The sequence below is a fragment of the Rhopilema esculentum genome, chromosome 15 (assembly GCF_057945365.1).
Source record: "Rhopilema esculentum isolate cy_ngs chromosome 15, ASM5794536v1, whole genome shotgun sequence".
In the NCBI taxonomy this organism is placed as follows: Eukaryota; Metazoa; Cnidaria; class Scyphozoa; order Rhizostomeae; family Rhizostomatidae; genus Rhopilema; species Rhopilema esculentum.
This window is the reverse complement of record NC_142829.1, coordinates 5,058,464-5,080,472: the sequence shown is the minus strand read 5'-3', so window position 1 is coordinate 5,080,472 and position 22,009 is coordinate 5,058,464. Positions and strand designations below refer to the sequence as shown.

General features: G+C 35.1%; 2 protein-coding genes across 2 annotated transcripts; both read left to right on the top strand.

The window, feature by feature from the left end:
• The first annotated feature begins 46 nt into the window (after positions 1-46).
• Positions 47-9,613, top strand: LOC135685102 (snake venom 5'-nucleotidase). The gene is made up of 8 exons (XM_065200906.2): positions 47-514; positions 1,839-2,044; positions 2,342-2,544; positions 3,551-3,807; positions 4,091-4,295; positions 5,265-5,420; positions 5,830-5,951; positions 6,796-9,613. The coding sequence occupies exons 1-8, from the start codon at positions 167-169 to the stop codon at positions 7,072-7,074; spliced, it is 1,776 nt and encodes a 591-aa protein (XP_065056978.2). The 5' UTR covers positions 47-166; the 3' UTR covers positions 7,075-9,613.
• Positions 9,614-9,762: 149 nt separating this feature from the next.
• Positions 9,763-20,393, top strand: LOC135685101 (uncharacterized). Its single transcript, XM_065200905.2, has 13 exons — positions 9,763-10,039; positions 10,222-10,311; positions 11,626-11,757; positions 12,136-12,277; positions 13,148-13,248; positions 14,006-14,205; positions 14,595-14,709; positions 15,399-15,538; positions 16,268-16,429; positions 17,175-17,327; positions 17,974-18,087; positions 18,974-19,030; positions 19,796-20,393. The coding sequence occupies exons 1-13, from the start codon at positions 9,850-9,852 to the stop codon at positions 20,108-20,110; spliced, it is 1,911 nt and encodes a 636-aa protein (XP_065056977.2). The 5' UTR covers positions 9,763-9,849; the 3' UTR covers positions 20,111-20,393.
• Positions 20,394-22,009: the final 1,616 nt, after the last annotated feature.

Sequence of the window (22,009 nt, the reverse complement as noted above, 5' to 3'; positions counted from 1 at the left end):
CCAAGCCCCAGCTGCATCATGAAGCTTTCGGCGCCACTTGTTTTCCCCGCTACTGAAGGACAACAGAAAAAGACTTGCAAACCGGAAGTGGACTGCTGATTAATGATAAGCACTGTCAGAATAAGGCGGGAGGTGAATTTTGTCGTGCCTCTCCCCCTGTCAACGGATGATTACAATGATGCATTCGTCATTTGTTTCCACTTTTTTCGTATTTATAAATTTTTACTGGGTTAGAGGAGATTTAAGCATAACCTTGTTACACACAAACGACATCCACAGCAGAATTGAGGAGACCGATCAGTTTGGTTCCAAGTGTCAAGTTTCCGACCGGTTTAGAGCCAAGTGTTATGGCGGGATCGCAAGACTGTCTACGGCAATCAAAACGATTCGGAAAGATGTTAAAAATGTGATTTTATTGGATGGAGGTGATCAACAAACAGGCACATTGTGGTATGACGTGTATCAAGGCAATGCAACTGTTCACTTCATAAACAAACTGAGATATGATGCAATGGTAAGCTACTGCAGCAAGGGCTGTAGATTTAATTCAACCTAATCAATTGCCACGAATTTAGATACTGTCTAAAGCCTTTTTCTACCTTTATTCTTTTGACAAGGGACTACATTTTAGACAATTTTCGGTGACTAGGTTTGATTCTACCAATTTGAATTTCGCGAAAAATGTTGATGTTACCCTCGTCTTTTCAAGCTCCGCGGGATTCAGGAAGGATGGAAACAGGAAAATTGGCCTTGTGCATTATGAAGAATCAGGGGGTAGCAAGAGGGGGCAGGGCCTTGGCCCGGGCCCCCTCAATATTCTAGAGTCTTAAAAATATGCACATGTTGCCTTTTAGCCCTCTATCCAATGACTTTGTTTGTTGGTACATGTTTGTGCATTACCTCTGTATGCTATTTTTGATATAAACACTTCTATATGTTGGTAAAAAAATTTTGCCCCCACCCCCCAATGTTAAAGCCCTAACTACCCTCATGTGTAGAACAGGGCCGCACTTCCCACTGGGCCCTGGACCGGGGATCCATAAACAAAAAGGGGCCCTAAGAAATTTTCGGAGAATCTTTTAAATTTTTATAAAGAAAAACATCTCCACAAGGCAGGATATACCTGTATGATAAACAAAATAACTACTTACAGTTTTCAGAAAAATTCATTGAATGGTCTGTTCCAATCAATTCATGATAAGGATTGGTGTGATATTCATGGCTAGGGAATTTCCAGAGGAAGGTTCTATAGACAAGAGAGCTGCATCTCCGGTGGTAACTACTAAACTGGATATCATTAAACATTTCAAACGATCAATATATCATAAATACTAATGTTGTGGACATGGCCGAGCATAGCGGTCTTGGCCAAGGGGCATTGTTAAGGCTGGGGTTTTATACGTTTCGTGATCTGCTTGTAAGCAGAAGGGGCCACGCATAGATAAAATTGCTTCAAAGAGTGCATTTTCCAGCGAAACTGGAATCACTCATATTGGAAAACTGTTTGACCCTTTAGTAATAAATGTATAGCTACAGAGACAAAGTTTTTAGCTTTCAATGAATTTCTAACATTACAATTAGTTTTTAACAGGCTCTACAAATAAAAAGGGAGCCCTAAAAATGTAGCCTGTGTCCCAGACCCCAAACTTGAAAGTAAGGGGTCTGGAGCACAGGCTATAAAAATGTGATAAAGTATTGTCAGTCATATGCCGGGCGGAATTAGTAATCTATTTTCGAAAAAGGAATGAAAGCAATATGCAATGCAAATTGCTGGGTGTTCCAAGTATTTTTGGCAGGCATTCTAATTCACTGTGTGCATCCCCTCTATGCCTCTTCAGGTACTGGGGAATCACGACTTTGACGGCGGGGTTGATCACGTTGTAAGCTACTTGAGGAAGACAAACACGTCTGTTATTTTATCAAATGTTGATGTCAGTGGTGAACCTTCTTGGCCAAAGAATAATCTCTTCTATCAAAGCCTTATTCTTACTGTTGGTGGTGAAAAAGTTGGATTATGTGGCTACTTGTTAAAAAACACTCCAAGGTACTGTCAACTAATAATCAAGATATGCTAGCATTTTCTAAATCTTCTTACTATTCAGTGTTATTACTTGTCACTACCATCGACTTTTCTTCATGATGTAATCATAACTTATAGTGTCATTAGTTTTGTCATTAATATGAACTGTTATTTTTTAACGAATTACAAGTATATTGAGTTTTCATTGGCTCACGTATTATGGTATCAGGTCGTTAGGTCGTCCTGAGCAAGAATGTATTCTTTTGTTATCAAATTGTTTTTTTATTCCTATCTATTCATTGACAAATGTTTAATCAACAGAGTTTCAAAATCCGGACAAAATATCAAGTTTAACGATGAAGTAACTTCCACCAGAAATTGTGTAACAAAACTTGTAAAACTTGGAGTAAATAAAATAGTTGCTCTTGGGCACTCCGGGATCCAAATGGATAAGCAAATTGCAGAAGAAGTTGACAATGTTGACGTTGTTGTTGGTGGACACACTAATACCTTCTTGTATACAGGTAAGGTCATCTTATGTGAAACCTAATTCTATTTAGCATCTTTCATGGACAGCCCCCCCCCCCTCCAAATATAAATTTCCTTCCGACGGCACTGTCTAGAGCAATCTCATGAAGTAGATGACAGACTGCTTGGTCCAGAGCGGATTTTGAAGAGCAGCTTGTGAGATATTTTGAAAGAAAGTTGACAAGCACCTCACGGACTCTCTTTTGCCATACAAATACGATAAACGACAGGCTTCTTGTGTATTCATTTCTTTCAACTAGATTTACACATCTTGCTTTCCAAATTGTCTGGACGTGCCAACTTAAGAGGTATGAACTTAGAACAAAGTGCATAAAAAGAGAGAAAACAAATTCAAATTACCCTTCACGCTTTTGAGAAAGTCTAATTTTCTCAATATACAGGAAAGTGCTCACCCCATCTCTGAAAGATCCAATTTATGCTCTATAAGCCTTTCTGGCACACAGAAAACAAGGCAGGGATCGGACATTATGCTTAAATCCCTTCTTTCTTCATAACCTATCGGTGAAGCTTTTAGGGCTCTGTTTTTGGCATTGAGCAGATTTGTTTCTCCTTTTTGGTCTTTTTCGTTTTACAGCTTCAATTGAAGATTGTCTAGAAATTGGAAAAATATATTTGTGAAGTAGGATGTACGGACTACATCGAAATATTGAAATCGGTTTGTCACGGGTAATAATTGCAATGCTGAAGCACGAGTTCCTTTTACACTAGCAATCTCATGGATAAAATGTCTAGAAAATGTTTTGGAATGCGTATATTTTGGTTCAGCTTGAAGCACATGTCATCTAAACCGATCTTTTCCAAATTGATTAGATGGGAGTCTTCAGCATTTAGGGATGAAAGACCAATAGAAACAGCTATGGGAACATGGGGAAACAGTTAAAATCTCCAGCATTTAAAATAACAAGAACTGGCAAGTTTTAAAACTGCCCTGGCTTTGATATTTACAAGGTATTTTTGATATAAAAAATTGTGCCTTTTTAGGCCCCCCTCCATCCAATGATGTGCCTGCTGGACCATATCCAATTGTGGTAACAAAAAGAAATGGCAAGAAATGCTTGGTGGTACAAGCTTTTGCGTACACTAAATACCTTGGTCGTCTCAATGTCACTTTTGACTCCGTTGGTGACGTAAAAAGGTGGACTGGGAATCCAGTTTTGTTGGACCAAAAAATAGTTCCTGATGCAGATGTGCTTTCGGACATAGCAAGGATGAAAAGTCTAGTTGATAAAGTTGGCAAGGTAAGGATTGGTTATCAAAATTGGTTATTTTACCAGTCATCGCTTGATCTTACTCTTCAAATCTGGAGTTTTTAGCATCGATAGAAAAAATTAGTAGTTTCATCACCCTAAATTGCTACGTGGTTCCTTTAATAATTGTCTTTGGGAAAACATCTTATTGCTGACCAGCAATTTTGCTTAACAAAGGAAAACACTTGAAATCTTAAACCTAAGATCCCGGATATCTTTAACCAGAAAAACGAAGCATGGAAAAAAGTCACACGCGCTGTTTATTGATTTTAAGGTAAAGATCGGACAAAGTTTGGTTTTTCTTGATGGAAAGAGAAGATCCTGTCGGATTGGCGAATGTATTCTAGGGAATCTTGTTACAGATGCCGCTATTTTTGATGTTGCATCAAGGACCAAGCTGGAAAAATCATGGACAGGAGCAGCTATTGCATTGTGGACAGCCAATAGTATAATGGCATCGATTGAGGTTAATAAAACAGGTTTGTTTGCTAGAAACACATGTGAATATGAATTTACCTGCTGCTGAACCATGTATCAGCCAGAGGTAAAATTAGCAAACATCTACTTTTGCTATTGTTTTTCGTAACATTTTGTTCAAGAGGCCCCCTTGTTATTTTGGTAGCACTACACCTCTGTTATCAGCCACGTAGCTATCTATCTATCTATTACTTACTGTACATTAACCTATAAATAGGTATTACGTACAAAAAATTAATATGTTAGTAAAATCAAGTTAGAGAAAGTAAAATAAGATAAAAGTAAATATGATTAATAAATATTTTGGCAGTGTGACCCCATGAAGAGCTTGAATGTGGGTAATATTATAGGTTACCAGGGGCGCGAAGGCGATATTCACACTGTCCCCACGTTCTTGATTGTACACGTTCTATGATGCAGGGGGTCACGGGGGACTGTGCCCCCAAATGAAACTTTGACTACAACTCGTCCCCCACTGGCTACAGACTACCAAAATTTATCTGCGTTGATGAGGATCTACCATTAACTGTTGCATTCGGGAATTCGTTAAAAACATTTACACTGATATTTCAAATTTAGTTGTTTGCGATTTTAACACGCTAAGTCCTGGTTATGATTACGAAAGAAAGCTTTTTTAGCGGTACAAAGTTAAAAAATGGATTTGGAAAAAGCAAACTTTTTAAAACATACTAAAGCATTTCGTTTGACACTCATTAGAGTATAGAATGTCAGAACAAGTCTTCGGTAAGAAATTTATATGTACCCAGTAATGGATCGAAATAGATGCTCTTGCATAAGGATGTATCTTCAAATTCCTGCTAAGTTTTGGTTATATCACTGATCATATCACCTCCCAACTTTCAACATTCGTCGCTTCGAAATAAACAAGTATGGTCATCACCCTTTCACCGCCCCCTCCCTCTTCCATCTCCCCTTTGTCTATAACTTAAAGTCTTGAGTTTGTTTTTCAGGATATATCATGTATGAGGATATTCTCAACGCATTTCCGTACAATAATAAAATTGATATAGTTGATTTGAGTGGAGCAGTTTTACACGAGGTTCTTGAGAAATCAGCTTTATTTTACAACGAGAAAAACCCAAGTGGCTTCTTTCTTCAAGTTTCTGGTAAGCAAAGAATTCAAATGTATTCCGTAATGGGCAGAATAAAGGATATTCAAAAGTGATATCTTTTTCAGGGGGTTATGCCTGTTATTATAATGGGCTCCAATATATCTAACATATACAAAATTGTGAAATATGTTTATTATATTTGCTAAAAGTAGCCAAACCTAGCGATGAAAATACTAATAATTTGTAACTAGGAACAACACAAATCTACGAGGGATGATACAATCTATATAATGAATATATGAATTTATACAGTATCTGAAATAATTTAGTTCAATTTGTTTTATATTCTCTTGGTTTGAATTATTCTCTCTATTGCATCTTTATTTCTGTAATGTTTTAAAGAAGTATGTTTACTTTGCTTTTTTGCATGAAGTTTTTCAACATCCACGTTTCTCATTCACAGGGCTCCGAGTTACCATGGATACAAATAAGAATGCCAACAACAGAGTAATTGATGTCGACGTCCGCTGCGCCGATTGCCCGATACCAGTCTACACCAAACTAAATAAAACTAAAATTTACAAGGTAAGACCCTAGGGTTATTATTGTTAATTGCCGATTAGTTGAAATAATTTTCCAGCTTTTTAGAAATAGAATCTCATTTGGACACCCTTGTAGCATTCGACTACCTGCCAATTCAGGTTGATTGACATAATATAGAAATTCTTGGAAAATTCTATCGGGTAAACTACTGTAACTTTGTAAATGTATCATCAGGCCATAGAAAGACACGTGTTAGTGTTACCAGCAGTTACTAAAAGAGAGGCATAGTGTGAAGAGCAAGGATATAGTCATTGGCATAAACTTCCACCAGTCTAAAGAACTATTTTTTGGGTTCAATATTTTAGCTCTTTTATGGCAGATCCTGTTTAACTGTCTTTGTAATCTACCGAGTTCGAGATACAATTGTACCTCTAAAACCAATATAAAAAAATATGCTTTGATAAAACCTTAGAATTGAAATGTGCTTTGAAACCAGATAGCATTACTACCATCACACCTGTGCAATAAAGCAATTTGATTGACAAATATGATCTTCCCAGAGGCATGGCTGTCTCAATGCTACGGAGAAACCTTATTGTGGACTAACGTTTCTGAAGGACTAAGCAATACTGGTAATCTAATAACAAAGGACAGAAAGTCTGGTTTTCACGTAGAATGCTGCAGGTCTCAAAAGGTCATGTTTTAGGCCACTCCATCAAGAGAATCGCCAATTCCAATGTCCAACTATTACGTGCAATTTTTAGTCTAAACATGTGGCGGAGCCTCGCTGCGTTAATTCAATTCCGTTTCTTTTTTGTTGATAAGGTATGATTGATATTTTTTCATCAACCTGATCAAGCTCATGGATGCAAGTTGATTCCCCCAGGTTATCATCTCGTCATACATGGCCTCTGGTGCTGCTGGCTACGAAATTCTCCGGACCAAGAGACTGGGTCACACTCCAGGTGCTACTAGAGAAACAGAGGCAATCGTGCAATATATAAAGCTACGCACACCCCTTGTTTTTGAGACTGGAAACAGGCTTATACTTGAGCACTCCTCTGTCATTAAGAGCTCAGGGTGTATTTTTATGGTAGATTATATTTCGATTTACATTCCTTTCGCCTTAGTTGTTTTTCAGATTGTTTTAAGGGTACGATCCTGAGGATTTATAGGTATCATTGGTCTTAGGCCCTGTTGCACGGTCAGATTTTATAATCAGTTTTCATCAGATATCAATTTCATTGCATATTCTTGCTTGCAATCTCTTTCTCATTTCTGTGCATATCTGAAGCGAAAGGTGCAGTTATTACCAAGAAAATCTTTCTCTTTTTGGCATTATTAATGTTTGATGAATATCTAGCGAAAATAGACCGAGTAAGAGGGCATTCATTACTGAACCCAAGATTGAACCTAATTCTAAAAAAATCTTGAATTCTCTTGAAACAGTTGATTTTTCATAATTATCAACCAGCTAGTTGTCTTCTTCAAGGGACAGGGATCATATGGACTTTAGTAATGTGTCTGCAATTTCTGAGATATATATATAATGAGGTATTGATTCTGATACCCTGGGTGCCAGAGCTTTATGAATCCGGGGATAAAGTATTATAGACGGCTGCGGTGGCAAAGAAAGGGTACTCAAAAAGGTTTTTCTGAGACGAAATAATGGAGACTCTGGCACTTATTGATATGATGTGTATTTGTATATATTTCAGAAGTAATTTAATGCTAAGGTTGATTTTGATCATTATCACGATAAAATGACGCAAATAATGGAAACTCAAGAATTATATACCAATGTATAAAATAATGAATTCATACTTTTGACTTTATGGTTAAATCAAATAAGGATGTTCAAGAAGTTGCATTTTTCGTTTTTTTTCTATTCTAGATTTCGTTTTTCTATGTAAAAGGTTTTTTGTTCTCAGACTATAGTTAACAATCTTTGCAACTCAACAACTAAAGAGATGGCTGTTTAAGAGCTAAACGGAAAATTCTTTGCTCTTGCATTGCCGCGACAATTTTAAAAGAGTGTTTTCCGTTAGTGGCAATGCACTGTTATCGATGCATTACATTTGCATTACAAGTATCTTTGCATTTTTGACTGAGCAAACTTGATACAAAATTAGTGCAGAAAAAATTCAGTAGTCTCTTAAGATAACAGGAGTTTTAGCGTTGACGAAGTTGAAGACTTGTTTGGTGATTTGCTCATTGACAAGCAAATACCCAGCATTGACAAAAGACTGACTCGAGTTAACTGGGTGTAACTCTATGCATTTGGAAAGACACAGCAAGGGCCACCGAGAACGAGGCCAAGTCCCATGGCAACCAATGCAGGTAGGAGTTTGCCTGACAATGAATGTAAAGTAGATTCCAAAATATGAAATTAAGCAGATTCCGAATTGCGAACTAGCCCCCCCCCCCTAAAAAAATTAAGGATAACATCCGCTTTGATGCTAATGTATCGAAGACATCACTGTAAAATGGAGAAAAATCTATCAATTATATGCAACCAGTGTTGAATTAAAAGGTTCCTTTGAAATCAAAGATTACTTTTTTGAAATCAGTATTTGACCCGAAAACAATTGGATTGTAGACCAATCTGAAACCTCCGGGGTTTTTTAAACTTTGAAGAGATTTTTTGCACAAAACAGCAAGTTCTGAGGGTCTAATTCAAAGATATCTCAAAGATATCTTATAAAACAAGCAATATTATATCCTTATTATATCAGTAGAAAAGCCAGAAATATTTTTAAATAACAGACGTTTAGGCTTTTATACTTAAGCATTTTTACATGCAAGCATCTAATTGTTTTGATGAAGGTTATTTTTGTTGCAAGCTATTTTTTAAAATTACGATTATTGCTGTTACGTAATTTATTTCTAAATTTCTAAACAATTTTTTCAGGAAAGATGTTGCTTAATGTTGTAAGGAAAGTATTTAAAAAAACTATACAATGCTCTAAATAATATATAATTTTTACAAGAGGTGTTATGGAATTTGGACTTAACGTATTCAAAATTTAGTTTAATCTCGGTTGTGTTGCGAAATGGACGCGTCATTAAATTTGATATACTTTTGACAGCGCTTTTGTATGTTGTAACATGGCATGTAGATTAGACGCAGACAAGTGTAGGAAGAGCGTAAACAGCACGATAGGAAATACGGTCTTACCAGTGTAAGGATAACATAAAGATTTCCGAAAATAGAAGTTATATATCTTTATACCATATTTGCTATAAAGTAGTCCACCGAGCCGGATTTTTGATACTGAACCAAGCTAAAGAAAATATGTGGAACAACTAGAAGACATACCTCAAAAATCCAAAAAGAAGGCTGTTTTTCATTAACTTCAATTTTAGACCCCTAGGAATTGCTCTAGCCCTGATATTATGTTGTTGCACAGCTGGTCGAAACTCGAAAGGCAACTTTCAATGCATTTTTCAATGACAGAAGGTATGTGACCCCTGAACCGTCAATTGATTTTCCTTTCCTGTTGGAAATATATTAAAAGAGTAATGAAAATTACTCTTTACCGGTCTGTTATAAAGTGTTTGATATCGTAAAGGGTGCAACCCCAATTTCAGTGCTAAATATGATCACCAAGCAACTGTTCTGAAGTGAATTATGCAAAAATTTTGTTCCGTGTTTTCCAAAAATGATTCTTCTTTAGGGGATGCTCATTTGACACGAACAATATATTTAAAAATCAACCAAATAAGAGACTTAAAGACAGAAAATTGACAGTCTGGATATAAAAATTATCAATCACACTGCGTTGCCATTCTATCCGAACGGCTCTAAACCCGGGTAAACGCGGGAGAATTAACAAGCGCGGAACAGCGTAACTGTGATCACAACAACAACATTTTAAAGAAAAACGTGCTACCGGCCTACGACGACCGAGGTTTCGAAGCAAATTTACTTGTTTAAAGTATGGATCCCCACAAAAGACACCTCAAAAAGTTAAAAAGACTTCAAACTGTAAGAAAGCAGAAGCTCAAAGAAAAAAAGAAAGAGTTAAAAAAGACAAAAAGGATAAGCAGAGATGGTGAAAACGGAAACGTTGCCGAAGAAGAAGACAGTTTTTCGAACGACGTTACTCCTGGGGAAAAAGAAAACATCGGTACGAAGGCATCGGTTTTTTTTAAATTTTGTGATCAGGAAGTTTTCTCATAAGAAATATTACATCAATTACCGATGCCCAGCCTGGTTTGTCGACCAGTTATTCCTTCCACTCAGCCTGTACACAAGTTTTCTTCGATCAATGGACAAAGAAATTCATTTCCTTTTTATTTTTTTTTCTAGTTGAGAACACTGCTTCAGAAAGTGCAGGAAAGAATCAAATGCAAAAAAGAACTCGAGATGTGGACATCAAAGATGCCATAGAGAACACAGGTATGAATTTTTGTTGCCTCTTAACCAAAAGAAAAGCAGCAGCATAAACCCTAATTTTTTACACTCCTCAGACAACTAAATGTCTCTTGACAGAACAGAATGGAGTACATAGCTGAATGAATAAGTTCTTGCATGAAAAAATAAAGAGACGAGCATCCACGCTGATATAGTTGATTGTTTTATTGTAATAAAGTTAGTTGAACTTGATAAAGACAGGAAACGCTTAAGGCCCACTACTAGCCACCACTACTAGTTCAAGGTTGCATTTTGATGGGTTTTTGGCTGGGTTCTCCAAAGTTTTAATCTCAATAACCAAAGTATCTGCATCCATAATCTGCAAAACATAATGAAAAGTAAACCTGTATTATATAAAAAGTTAGGTTTTACCAATATTTGATGAGATGTAGTCTTTCATATTCCCTATCAAATCATTGTAATTTTGTATTGCTTCTAAACTCATAAATTGAGCTGAACTAATGTAATCATAGCTCGTTCAATAGTCATACCTTACCTAATCTGAAGCATATTTAACAAGGCCTTTTTTGGAAGAAGTTTACGCAATCTTGTGAATTTACCCAACCCTTGGGTGTTAAACTGCCTGTGTAGAGAAGCTTACATTTGCCGTAGCCTGTCCAACAATTATTATTGATATAAATTCTGTATGGCCTTAAAGGGTATTAGCGTTTCATCTGCCCACTACTGCCTAATTTTTGGTTTTCTGAATGTGTAATAACTGACAATTTGTAAACAAACTGATTGATGTTTTGATGTATAAAGTGAATAATGAAACAATAATGATTTTTTTCATTGCAACTTTTCATCCAAGAACACTGCAATACACCCTGGAACTTACTGTCTTTTGAAGGGAGACATGTTTTGTGAGGAGGTGGATACCCCTTGTTAATTATTTAGCAAAGGACATTGGTGAGGGTGATAGCAATCCTCCATGGGAAAAAAATGCCTGATATTTAACTTAATATTTCTGTAGAGTTATTCCACAATGTATAACTAAACTCCCAAAATCCTTTTCAAACATGTTGTTTGCTGTAACCATTGTTTAATTCCATTGAACTTGTAGCAAACTTCCAGTTCTGAACAAGGAATTTTTTATGTAGGGTTTATATCCAAGAGTGAAATATCTAATAGTGCAAGTTGACACATTTTGGAGACAAAATTTCTTTCTTTAGTGAAGTCTATTGTTTTTGTCAAGAGATCCATTAATTTAGATATATGTTGATGATAAAGAAAGAGAATTGATGGAGAATGATTTTTAGATACCCTTTTGGGCTTCAAAATCCTCTGGTAAATTTTCAGACTCAAAGAAGGCAAAGGCAGAATCAAGTTGCACAATTGATGCTCAAGAGGAGAATGAAGATAGTGATGAAAATCAGAGCTCTGAAACAGAAGATAAAAAGGACAACACAGAAACTAGCACTATATCAAATGGTAAAAAAGTTTGTTAATTCTGATTTACCCATAATATATAGTTTATTTAGCTTTATAATTTCCGTTTTGCATTTTTCTTTGTATCTCTATGTCTTAATTATCAAATGTGAAGATTTCTTTCAAATCACTGGCCTTAATTAATTATCAAAGAACAATCAGTCTTGTATAAGTGTAATTTTATTTAAATAATATAAATTAGAATATTATCTTTAGTGTTTTAAATTAAGACCTTTTTGGTTGAAAAAAGTCAACTTTACTAAATGATTTATTTAGTAGTCACTTAGCAAATAACAAATGTACAAGGCTGGTTCCATTTTCTTTTATTTGTTACATTATTAAAAGTTTTGAATTTGATTGAAAAATGTTTATTCTTTGTAGAATCAACTTTACCACCAAGCCAAGAGTTTCAGTCTTTAAAAGACCTTGTTTCTGAAAAGTCTTTACAAGCAATCAGAGAAATGGAATTTACTAAAATGACTGAAATCCAATATAAAACAGTAATGCCTTTACTAGCTGGGAGGTAAATGGTTATTTTTTGTTGTTTTCTATAGATGCAACCATATGTTAGGGATATCATTCAGTGCACAGATATTATGCATTGTGAACCTTCTAGTCACCTATCTTATCTTTTGTACAATACAGATATCATGTACTCGGCAAGACCACAGATATTTATTGTTATAACTATTTTGCTAGACTTTTTACATGGAGCCCTAAAGGAAGCTAAGTTACACCAATAAAAACCCAAATTTTTTTAGTGTAAGGGTGCCATGGAATCTTAGTATATTGTTACCATTAGGGCAATTATGTTTCCATTTATTTATAAGGTATGTGGAAGTCAGAATCTCCAGTAGTATTTTAATAGGGAATAACTGAAAAAAACTTTGTTTTCTGTCAAAGCCCTTTTTCTTAACTCTTTACTTATGGTATATTCTGCTATACATTAAGGTTATACTGTAGAGCCTCCATCAACAAACACCTCTTTACAACAGACATCTCTCTATAACAGACTATTACAATGATCCAAATGTAGTTCTTTCTATGGGGGCTTAACTGCAGGGCCTTGGCTATGAGGGTTGGGGGTTGGGAGAATGTGACACTCCCTTGGAAGATAATTTCAATGTATTAATGAAGAGTGTTTTACCATGTGGGGGTGCTTCATTGAAAAATTTCCAGATTTGTCGGCAAATAAGAGATTGTAACTATTTTTGAATATTATGCAAACATTGTTTGTGTTTTCCTTGCTGCCATCAATGAAAGAAAGAAAAACAAAATGTCACTGCTTATATCAAATATCCTATTGGAAGCCCTTCTTTCTTGGCAACTTTTCAAAATGGATAGAGGTACAGCTTACAAATGCAAGTTATTTTTTATTATTTTTATACAATAGGGATCTACTTGGAGCTGCAAAGACAGGGAGTGGGAAAACCTTAGCATTCTTATTGCCTGCCGTTGAGCTCCTTTACAAATTGAACTTCAAACCAAGAAATGGTAGGTTTAAAGATTATCATTAACCTTTGATTATCTTTCATATTTTTTTATTAGAATCACTGTTTATCGGCAGAGCTGTACATGCCTTTGGTGAATAGAACAGGCAATTTCCCCCCCCCCCCCCCTCTGATTTGTAAAATAACTTTGCTAACTGTTGAAACACCCTTCTATTTCATGTTTCATTGCTGATAAACTCAAATTTTGAGATTAAAAAAGGTCTGGTATTTTCTTTTTGTAAACGGGAAAATAAGGAAACTATTGTTGGGATGCAACTTATCCAACCCATATGGGGCAAGTGAAATTTTCAAAAACGTTCCAGTTATGAAAATATGGTTGTAGTCAAGTGAAAGGTTGTGTACTTTTTAACAGCGCTTAGCATGTATTAAGCTATACAGTAAAGTGAATGGAAGTGTTAATAGTAGGTCTTGATATTCATTGAGGTTCATTGCTATTTGGGATTTGGTTTTCCTTTCTAACAATTGCAGAGCTCTTTTTTAAATGATATGTGGTAAGTAGTAGATCCTGATCTTAGAACTCTCGTCAAGCAGGGAAGTAGGGTAGGGCCCTGGACATGCCCTGGACAATGAGATATATGCAAAGCCATAGCATATTATTATGTGAATAAAGTTTTTTTAACTAAGTTTTGTACATTTTAATAACTTAAGCTGTCTTGATATCCATATATTTTACATTTGTATGTTTAGGCTTCATATGGCTTTATGCAAAGGGTTATGTTCTATTAATTTTTTTTTTTTAGGAACTGGTGTAATAATCATATCTCCAACAAGAGAATTATCACTTCAGACTTTTGGGGTTTTGAGAGATCTCCTGGTACACCACCAACACACTTTTGGTATTGTTATGGGTGGGGCAAACAGAAAAGCAGAGGCTGAAAGGCTCCAAAAAGGGGTTAATATTTTAGTAGCTACACCTGGAAGGCTGCTAGACCATCTGCAAGTGAGTTTTGTTTATTTTCTTTTACCAATTATATACCTTGGAATTTGTCCTTTTTATTTAAAATTGGAGAAATAGAAAACTGATTCCCTTATGTGCAGTTAAACCACTTACTAAAACGTTGCTACCTTTTGATTTTTGGAATTATGATTTATCAACATCTTGATTATAACGAAGGTAAACACCAAGAAATTGTCAACCAAACACATCGTTGTGATAATTATCATTTCATGGACATAAATAGTAGAATCAATATAAAATTTGTTTAGAATATTTTGATATGTTAAAATTTATTGCTTGATTAACTTCAGTCACAGCTGTTGAAGAGAAATTCATGATCAAATACGTTCATGATCCCATCGTGTTAATGATCAAATTCTTTATTTCTTCAGAACACCTCGGGGTTCATTGTGAAAAATCTCCAGTGCTTGATAATAGATGAAGCAGACAGGATATTGCAAATCGGATTCGAGGAAGAAATGAAGCAAATTGTCCGACTGTTACCAAGTAAGTGATATGCTGTGAAAGTACGTTACTTGCTAGATCAAAAGTGTTAATTCTAAAATCGCTTGCATGTTGTGCAGGCTTGTTGTATTGGAACCCTAGGTCAAATTAGCTTTGCTTGTGACAAATGTTTTTAGGATAAATATGTTGTTATTGCTACAGTGTTTGCAATAATATTATGAAAATATCTGCTAATTTGAACAAAGTTGTTATTCTCTGATATTGAATAATAATAATGACCTTTTAATGATCGCACGTACCCATCTCTAAGTGCCACGCCCTTTTTAGGCGAAATTAAAAAACCTGAGACCGTGAAACAAACAAACAGCAATATACGATTTGACTCTACTAAGTATTTCTAGCGATGAGATTGAGATTTTATTTCTTTTTACAATGCAAACTGTCCATATTTTTGCGATAGAGCTTGTTTTTTCTGCATCAAATAATTTTATCAGACCGTTCGGTTCTTTTAACAAACCCTTATCTCAAACATCCCTATCTTTACTCAACCCAAGCACGAACCCCATTCTTTAGGCGGGGGTTTTGGACGAACCCCATTCCACAATTCTTAGTATTCTAGGCCTTAACCAGCTATGCAGATGCATACTCTTCCACTCTATACAGACACGAAAATGTCTACTCCTGAAATTTATAAATCGTTATTCTTAAGAATTTTTTACACTCTTTTTTAGAGAAGCGACAAACAATGTTGTTCTCTGCAACGCAAACTCGCAAAGTTGAAGACCTTGCGAGATTATCATTGAAAAAAGCACCATTATATGTTGGTGTGGATGATCATAAAGATTCTGCTACTGTAGAGGGTTTAGAGCAGGTAGGCCTTGTTGACTCATTGTATTCTGAAGTAAGATTTTGGGAGTAAATTTCTTAGAAATATACTAGTATATTCCTTAAATTTATTTTATTTTTAATATTTTATCTCGTGCCATTGGATTTTCGTCGTTGTATTGCTTTGTTCCTGTACTAGTATATTCCTTAAATTTAATTTATTTTAAATATTTTATCTCGTGCCATTGGATTCTCGTCGTCGTATTGCTTTGTTCCTGTATATCTTACTTTGTTATTGTTCTTTATAAATAGTCTTAGAGCTAGCAGGTAAATTATCAAGGTTAATAGGGACGTTTTTATCTGAAGAAGTTTACAACTTCTGTTTTCCATGTTTTAATTGAAATTGTCACCATGTGGTGTGTATTGAAAGAGAAACAATTTTGAAGATGCCTGAACAGTATTGGAAGTCTACAAATTGGCTTTTCTATAATAAGAACAATTATTTTACGCACCAGAGCAATGTTATGCATACTTTGATACCCAAACGTCTTCAAATTACTTTTTGGTAGCGCAGAATTTGAAGATAGCACAGAAGAGCAGAAATATATCTTACTGAAGTACTTTTCATCCGACATTCTTCAGAGTGTAAAAATCGGATAATGACCGAAAGTAAGCTGAAAATTCATATCGAGAAATCCATATGCAAACTTCTTCCTTCTTGTCACTTAAAAGCAAATATTTTTACTGAATTTGCTGTTGTATCTTTTTCATTTAGGGCTACATCGTCGTGCCTTCTGAAAAGAGATTCCTGCTTCTGTTCACTTTTCTGAAACGAAATTCAAAGAAAAAAGTGATGGTTTTTTTCTCGTCGTGTAATTCTGTAAAGTACCATGCAGAGCTTCTGAACTATATCGACATCCCCGTTCTTGATATCCACGTGAGTCTGCTCGCTGTTTTTCATTAGTACAGTAAAGTTTTTCTTTAGACATGTAGCTGCTTTTTATAACAGACTTTCCATTATAACATTTTTAGTGATGCTTATATGGTATATATCACTTATGTGTGTGAATATAAATGAACACCTGGAGGTAGGGACAGGAAGAATCGGTACGGTTATTGCGAGTTCATATCCCTTTGTTGAAAGCTCAAAGAAAGCTTGCCTCTCAAGACAGTTCAATCCTGGTGAGCAAACTTGGAAAGAGGATAGCTGAAAAATGCCCTACAGTTTTTTTTAAAACGCCCTGTATCAGATAGTCATTTCATATTAAAAATAAACAAAATGGTTTTTTTTTGCAAACCAGTTTTTCTTTGTTGTGCAGTTACAACTAGGAATGAATATGCAAAAAATTAAGAAACATTCAATTGTTATCAACAAAGTCTATTTGTCTCTTAAACCGAGATCCCTTCAAATGGGAAATAGCCGTTATAATTTTGGGACCTTACTCGATTTGCATGTTCTGGACATTTTCAGTTGATATTTTTCGTTATAAGGTAAACCAATTATCTCTGCTGATGTTATTTTTGCTGAAACCATTAGTTATGCAAATGTGTCCATTTGCACAATGAACCTTCAGGTCACTGACGACCTCGGTACTATTTAGGTAATAAAATTAACCAGCTAGGCAAATTTTGTTTACGCATTCTCTATTTGTAAGATTTCCACAATCATATACCATTTGCAGGGAAAGCAAAAACAACAAAAAAGAACAAGTACTTTCTTTGAATTCTGCACAGCAGATTCTGGGATTTTACTTTGTACAGACGTGGCAGCTAGAGGCCTTGATATTCCGGAGGTGGATTGGATTGTCCAGTATGACCCGCCTGATGATCCAAAGGTAGGTTTTCATCACTTAATGGAGATTTTATTCGTTCACTTCTCGATTGTTTTAAGTTGCTATGGGATGAAAGTTTTGAATTTGTAGTTTTGATCTATTTTCGTTTTTCGAGTTTTGCATGGGAACTAGATGAAAAATCTTTGAGGCAGCTAGGGGTAAAAATTAGGAAGTTTAGCACTGTTAAGCATTGAGGGTTGTTGCCATGCTGCATCAAAACATATAACAAGGTGTTTTATCACTCTAGTAAGTTAAAATCACTCTCGAGTCAATCCAGTTAATCTTCTTTTACATTAGTTTAACTTGGTGAATTCTAAAATCGTGTTTTGTCCTTCATTCCGTATAATGTATTTGTTTATATTTAAAAAAACAGAAAAAATAACAATTAGCATTAATAACAGCAAAGACAAGATCAATGAACATTGTCGTTTTAAGCCTATTCCTCAAGTGTATGAAATTTTTACATTGTAAATTTTGAATCCGACAAATTTAGCATTTTTTACTTTACGATAACCTTTTAAAATTTTCTTTATGATAACCTTAAATTACACAGTCACCATTTAAGCCAAATAGATTCATCCTAGGCTCCTTATCAGTATATTGTTATATTGTATTCATCAGTACATTGTAATATATTATCTCCCCAAAGGAATACATCCATCGAGTCGGTAGGACAGCACGTGGGGTTGAAGGAAAAGGCCGCGGGCTGCTGTTCTTGCTACCAGAGGAACTTGGTTTCTTACGATATTTAAAACACGCAAAGGTACGTAAAAAGGTAGTCTTTTGATAACAGTCAATTTCAACAAAGGCCTAGATTTCTTTCCACATTTTTGTGTACTAGTAATGCCAGTTATGTGAAAAATGTCATAATGTTGTTGCTATTGCCAAGAGAACTGATTTACTTATGCAAGTTTATACATTATATTGATTCTATAAAGTATGGCAAATTGGTTCTCATTTTTAGCAGTTTTTCCTGTGGATTACTGTGGGTCATCCTAGACCAATTTTATTGTGCATACAAGGGTATAGTCCTTTGATTCAAGACTTAGATAAAAAGCATTTTAATAACAAAATAAGGCAAAAGATGATTGATATTACTCCGAGGACGAATACATTTTATTTTTCGAATGGTGCTCTTGACTGTATAATAGATGGGTATAAGAATTGTTTTTAGCTAAGCAGATCATTAAGGTAAAGAATTTAGGTGTAAAACGAAATGATCTGACAACAGGTATGAAGCTGCTTTTCCTATCCTTGCTATATTTTTGGTATGGAAAGTTATAACGTTGAAAATTAGTAAAAATAACATTTTCCACCCGAGACAGTTGAGATTTGTATTTAAATGCATCTTTTGGAGGACCAAAGCTCTGCATGACACGAATCCACCAAATTTTCACAAAAGAATCAAAAGTTTATCACAATTGCCAAACCAGAAGGCCTGAGAAGTAAAATAATAGGCCCAATTCTCATTCTTGCTGCCAAAATGCTATGAATTGTCTAAAGTTTTCAGTAAGTTTTTAACGTCAAATATTACGTTGTGTGAATGAAGAAAAGGCCACTGTAGCAGGCTGCTCGACGGGCTCCAAGGAGTTCTTGCGGCAAATATTACGTCGTTTATTCAATTTAAAAAGTGACCCTGCTCATTATAGGTCACCCTCAACGAATATGATTTTTCTCAAGCCAAAATAGCTAATATTCAGTCGCAGGTAAGATATATATGCATAACTTGCTTTCAATTCTTTTCGAATCTGTATTATAGTTTTTATGCCCCCCCCCCCCAGTTGGTCATTCACTTAATACTGGAAGTATTACGCCCAAAAATGGATTTCATCCTCTGATGTCACTTTATATGCTACTGTTGGTCGTCATTGAACCAATTATTGAACATTCATTCTGTTTCTCTATTGTAAGATGTTATAGATAATCACAAAAAAATTTAGTTAGGATTAAACTACATAAGCTCCAGATGCCGAGAAAAGATCTGGATCTTGAAAGCCAACACATGTTAGGCTAGTTTTAAACTAACAAGCTTCTCACAACCCTTTACACCTTTTTGAGATCAGCAAAGAAAGCTCTTTTGTTAATATAAATTTTGTAGTTTGTTTTGTTTTTTTAAGAAGGAGATTTCGGTAAGAATAAACAACATTAGTTTCAATTTTTGAGATTGGCAAAGAAAGCTCTTTTGTTAATATACATTTTGTAGTTTGTTTTGTTTTTTTAAGGAGGAGATTTCGGTAAGAATAAACAACATTAGTTTCAATTTTTGAGATTGGCAAAGAAAGCTTTTTTGTTAATATGCATTTTGTAGTTTGTTTTGTTTTTTAAAGGAGGAAATTCCGGTAGGAATACGCAACATTAGTTTAAATTTTTTCAAACTCTACGTTTAAGAAAGTTAAATCTATAAAATCGAGTTTTTCTTTGCTCTCAGATTTTAACACTAGAAATAATCGAAGAGTCTTGTTTTCTTTCAGTTGGAAAAATTAATATCGAAAAATTACTACCTCAACAAATCAGCGAAAGATGGCTATCGTTCCTACATCCATGCTTATGCCTCACACCAGCATCGGAATATATTCAATGTTGACAAATTGGATCTGCAAAAGGTTGCTTTGTCCTTCGGTTTCAGTGTACCTCCAAGTGTCAACTTCAAGGTTCATGCAAGCAAAGGAGAAAAAGTTAAAAAGAGAGGAGGCACTAGTTTTGGATTCCAGAATAAAAAGCGATTTGAAAAGGCCAAGCACTTTAAATCTAAATCAATTTCCGATACACGGCAGTTTTCTAGATAGCATTCTGCCTAACTTCCCAATTCATACTTCGTTGCCATACTTCAGAGGAACTGTTACATTTGACTAAGAATTTACTTCTTTCAAAACCAGTTTGCCTCTAATATTACGTTTTTGCAACCTTTTTTACTCCCTATATCGACCATCTTTCATTTGCTATTTTTCCTCTAAAGTAAGCACTTTTCTCGCCTTATAAAGAAATGTTTTTAAAGATCTCAATGTATCTATCATACTTTAACAAAGTCCTGTTATTTTCGAATCTTTATGAAAATCTTTATTATGGAAAGCTGAGAAGTTTTTCTTGCAGTTTGGTCTTCTGTTACACAGCAATTTGGTCTTCTATTACATAACGAATGCATTTTCTTATATTCAGTCCTTGATGACTGGGATGCATTTACAAAATATCAAAATATAGACAGTATCATAGAATGGCTACAACCATTCTTGGCACGTTGAAAATACTCTCCCCTGATTGAATACCAGAATTTAGTGCACTTTGCCAGTTCCAAACTTTTTTTAAACACACTTCTTCTCCATTTTTTTTTAAAAGATTGCACCAAAAGATTGAAAGCTAATGTTGAAATATGTAAAACTATCTTATGTAAGTATATATGGGTATAACTGATAGAAGACCAGGATTTGTGAAATTAGATAAGACCCTCTCATTTTCTCTCAGGAAGATAAAATAAGCTATGGAATATGCAAACATGAAGTTCTCCTATGTTTTATTGCTGCCAGTTGATATAATGATGCCTATGATGCAGTTTGAGTTATTGTAAAGTCAAAAGATTAATAATAAACCGGAAAGATCAAACTAGAATTGTTTTGGTAGAAACATCATCCTTGTAGACTTTTTTTCTGTCAAACTGGCGTAGACCCTTGTATTCCCGAAAGTTTGGTCAGCGGACACCTGCTTGCACAGGACATCCCCATTACTTTTAAGCAGAGAGATTTCCCCGATTCCTAGAAATCCAATTCCTAGGCCTAGCTAAAGTATTAAAAAGTTTGACTGCTGTGTACAGCTAAAGACGGCGAATTTGCCTGCCAGGATTTCAACACACAGTGACGATAAAGCTTACAGTATTCCATGAAAATGTATTTACTTCGACCATTGTCACGGCATTTTCAGGGAAAGACTCCCTATTATAGCGAAGAAAATGTTTGGAGGGATTTTGAATTTCTTGAGCGGTGGTTGTTTGCAAATCGAGACTTGCTAGATAAAACAATATCGCTGCCATATCCAATCTTTTATTGTAATAAGAAGTATCGAGAGAAATTTTCGGAATTCAAATCTTCCTTCATTTGCCGATGCTGTGATGTTGGTTCAAATTTCAGTTGCTACAACTGCTCTGGACAGGTATTAAATAATACTTTGACGCCAAAAAAGTTTCTTGATATGGAGCTGAAAAAACAAAAAGAAATGGAGAAGAAGGCGGCGAGTCAAGGCAATATGAACAGGAAACGGGGAAAAACAAAGGGACGGAAAAAGAAATGAGAAAATATTTGACAAATTATAAATATTTGTTTCATTTTGTTGCACAGGGATTAACGCTAGATGGTATGAGTCTAAATTAGAAAACTTTGGAAGACAGGCTCATGGGCCTCTTGTTATAGACAGTCAAATATTCAACTCATTTATTTTTCAGCTTGAAGGTCTAATAGAATCTTTTTTCGAAAAAGGATTTCATAATGTTTTGTTAATTATAATTTTTCATATAGGTTGAGAAATATAGAATTTTAATGTATTAGAATTTGGTAAAACTCACAATCAGAAAAGCAAAGGAAACCCATGTTTTATGTTTGCATCTTCATTCAGCGAGGCCATAGGAGAAGGATATCTAGGGGGCCGTAGTCTCCGTCTCAGGGCTAAAACACGTATTTTTTAAAACGAACTGGTAGTAA

Coding starts and splice junctions, on each gene's coding strand:
- LOC135685102 (XM_065200906.2), top strand. CDS start 167: ATGATTACAATGATGCATTCGTCATTTGTTTCCACTTTTTTCGTATTT. Junction 515..1,838: donor AACTGAGATATGATGCAATG/GTAAGCTACTGC, acceptor ATGCCTCTTCAG/GTACTGGGGAATCACGACTT. Junction 2,545..3,550: donor TAATACCTTCTTGTATACAG/GTAAGGTCATCT, acceptor GTGCCTTTTTAG/GCCCCCCTCCATCCAATGAT.
- LOC135685101 (XM_065200905.2), top strand. CDS start 9,850: ATGGATCCCCACAAAAGACACCTCAAAAAGTTAAAAAGACTTCAAACT. Junction 13,249..14,005: donor GAACTTCAAACCAAGAAATG/GTAGGTTTAAAG, acceptor TTTTTTTTTTAG/GAACTGGTGTAATAATCATA. Junction 15,539..16,267: donor CTGTAGAGGGTTTAGAGCAG/GTAGGCCTTGTT, acceptor TTTTTCATTTAG/GGCTACATCGTCGTGCCTTC.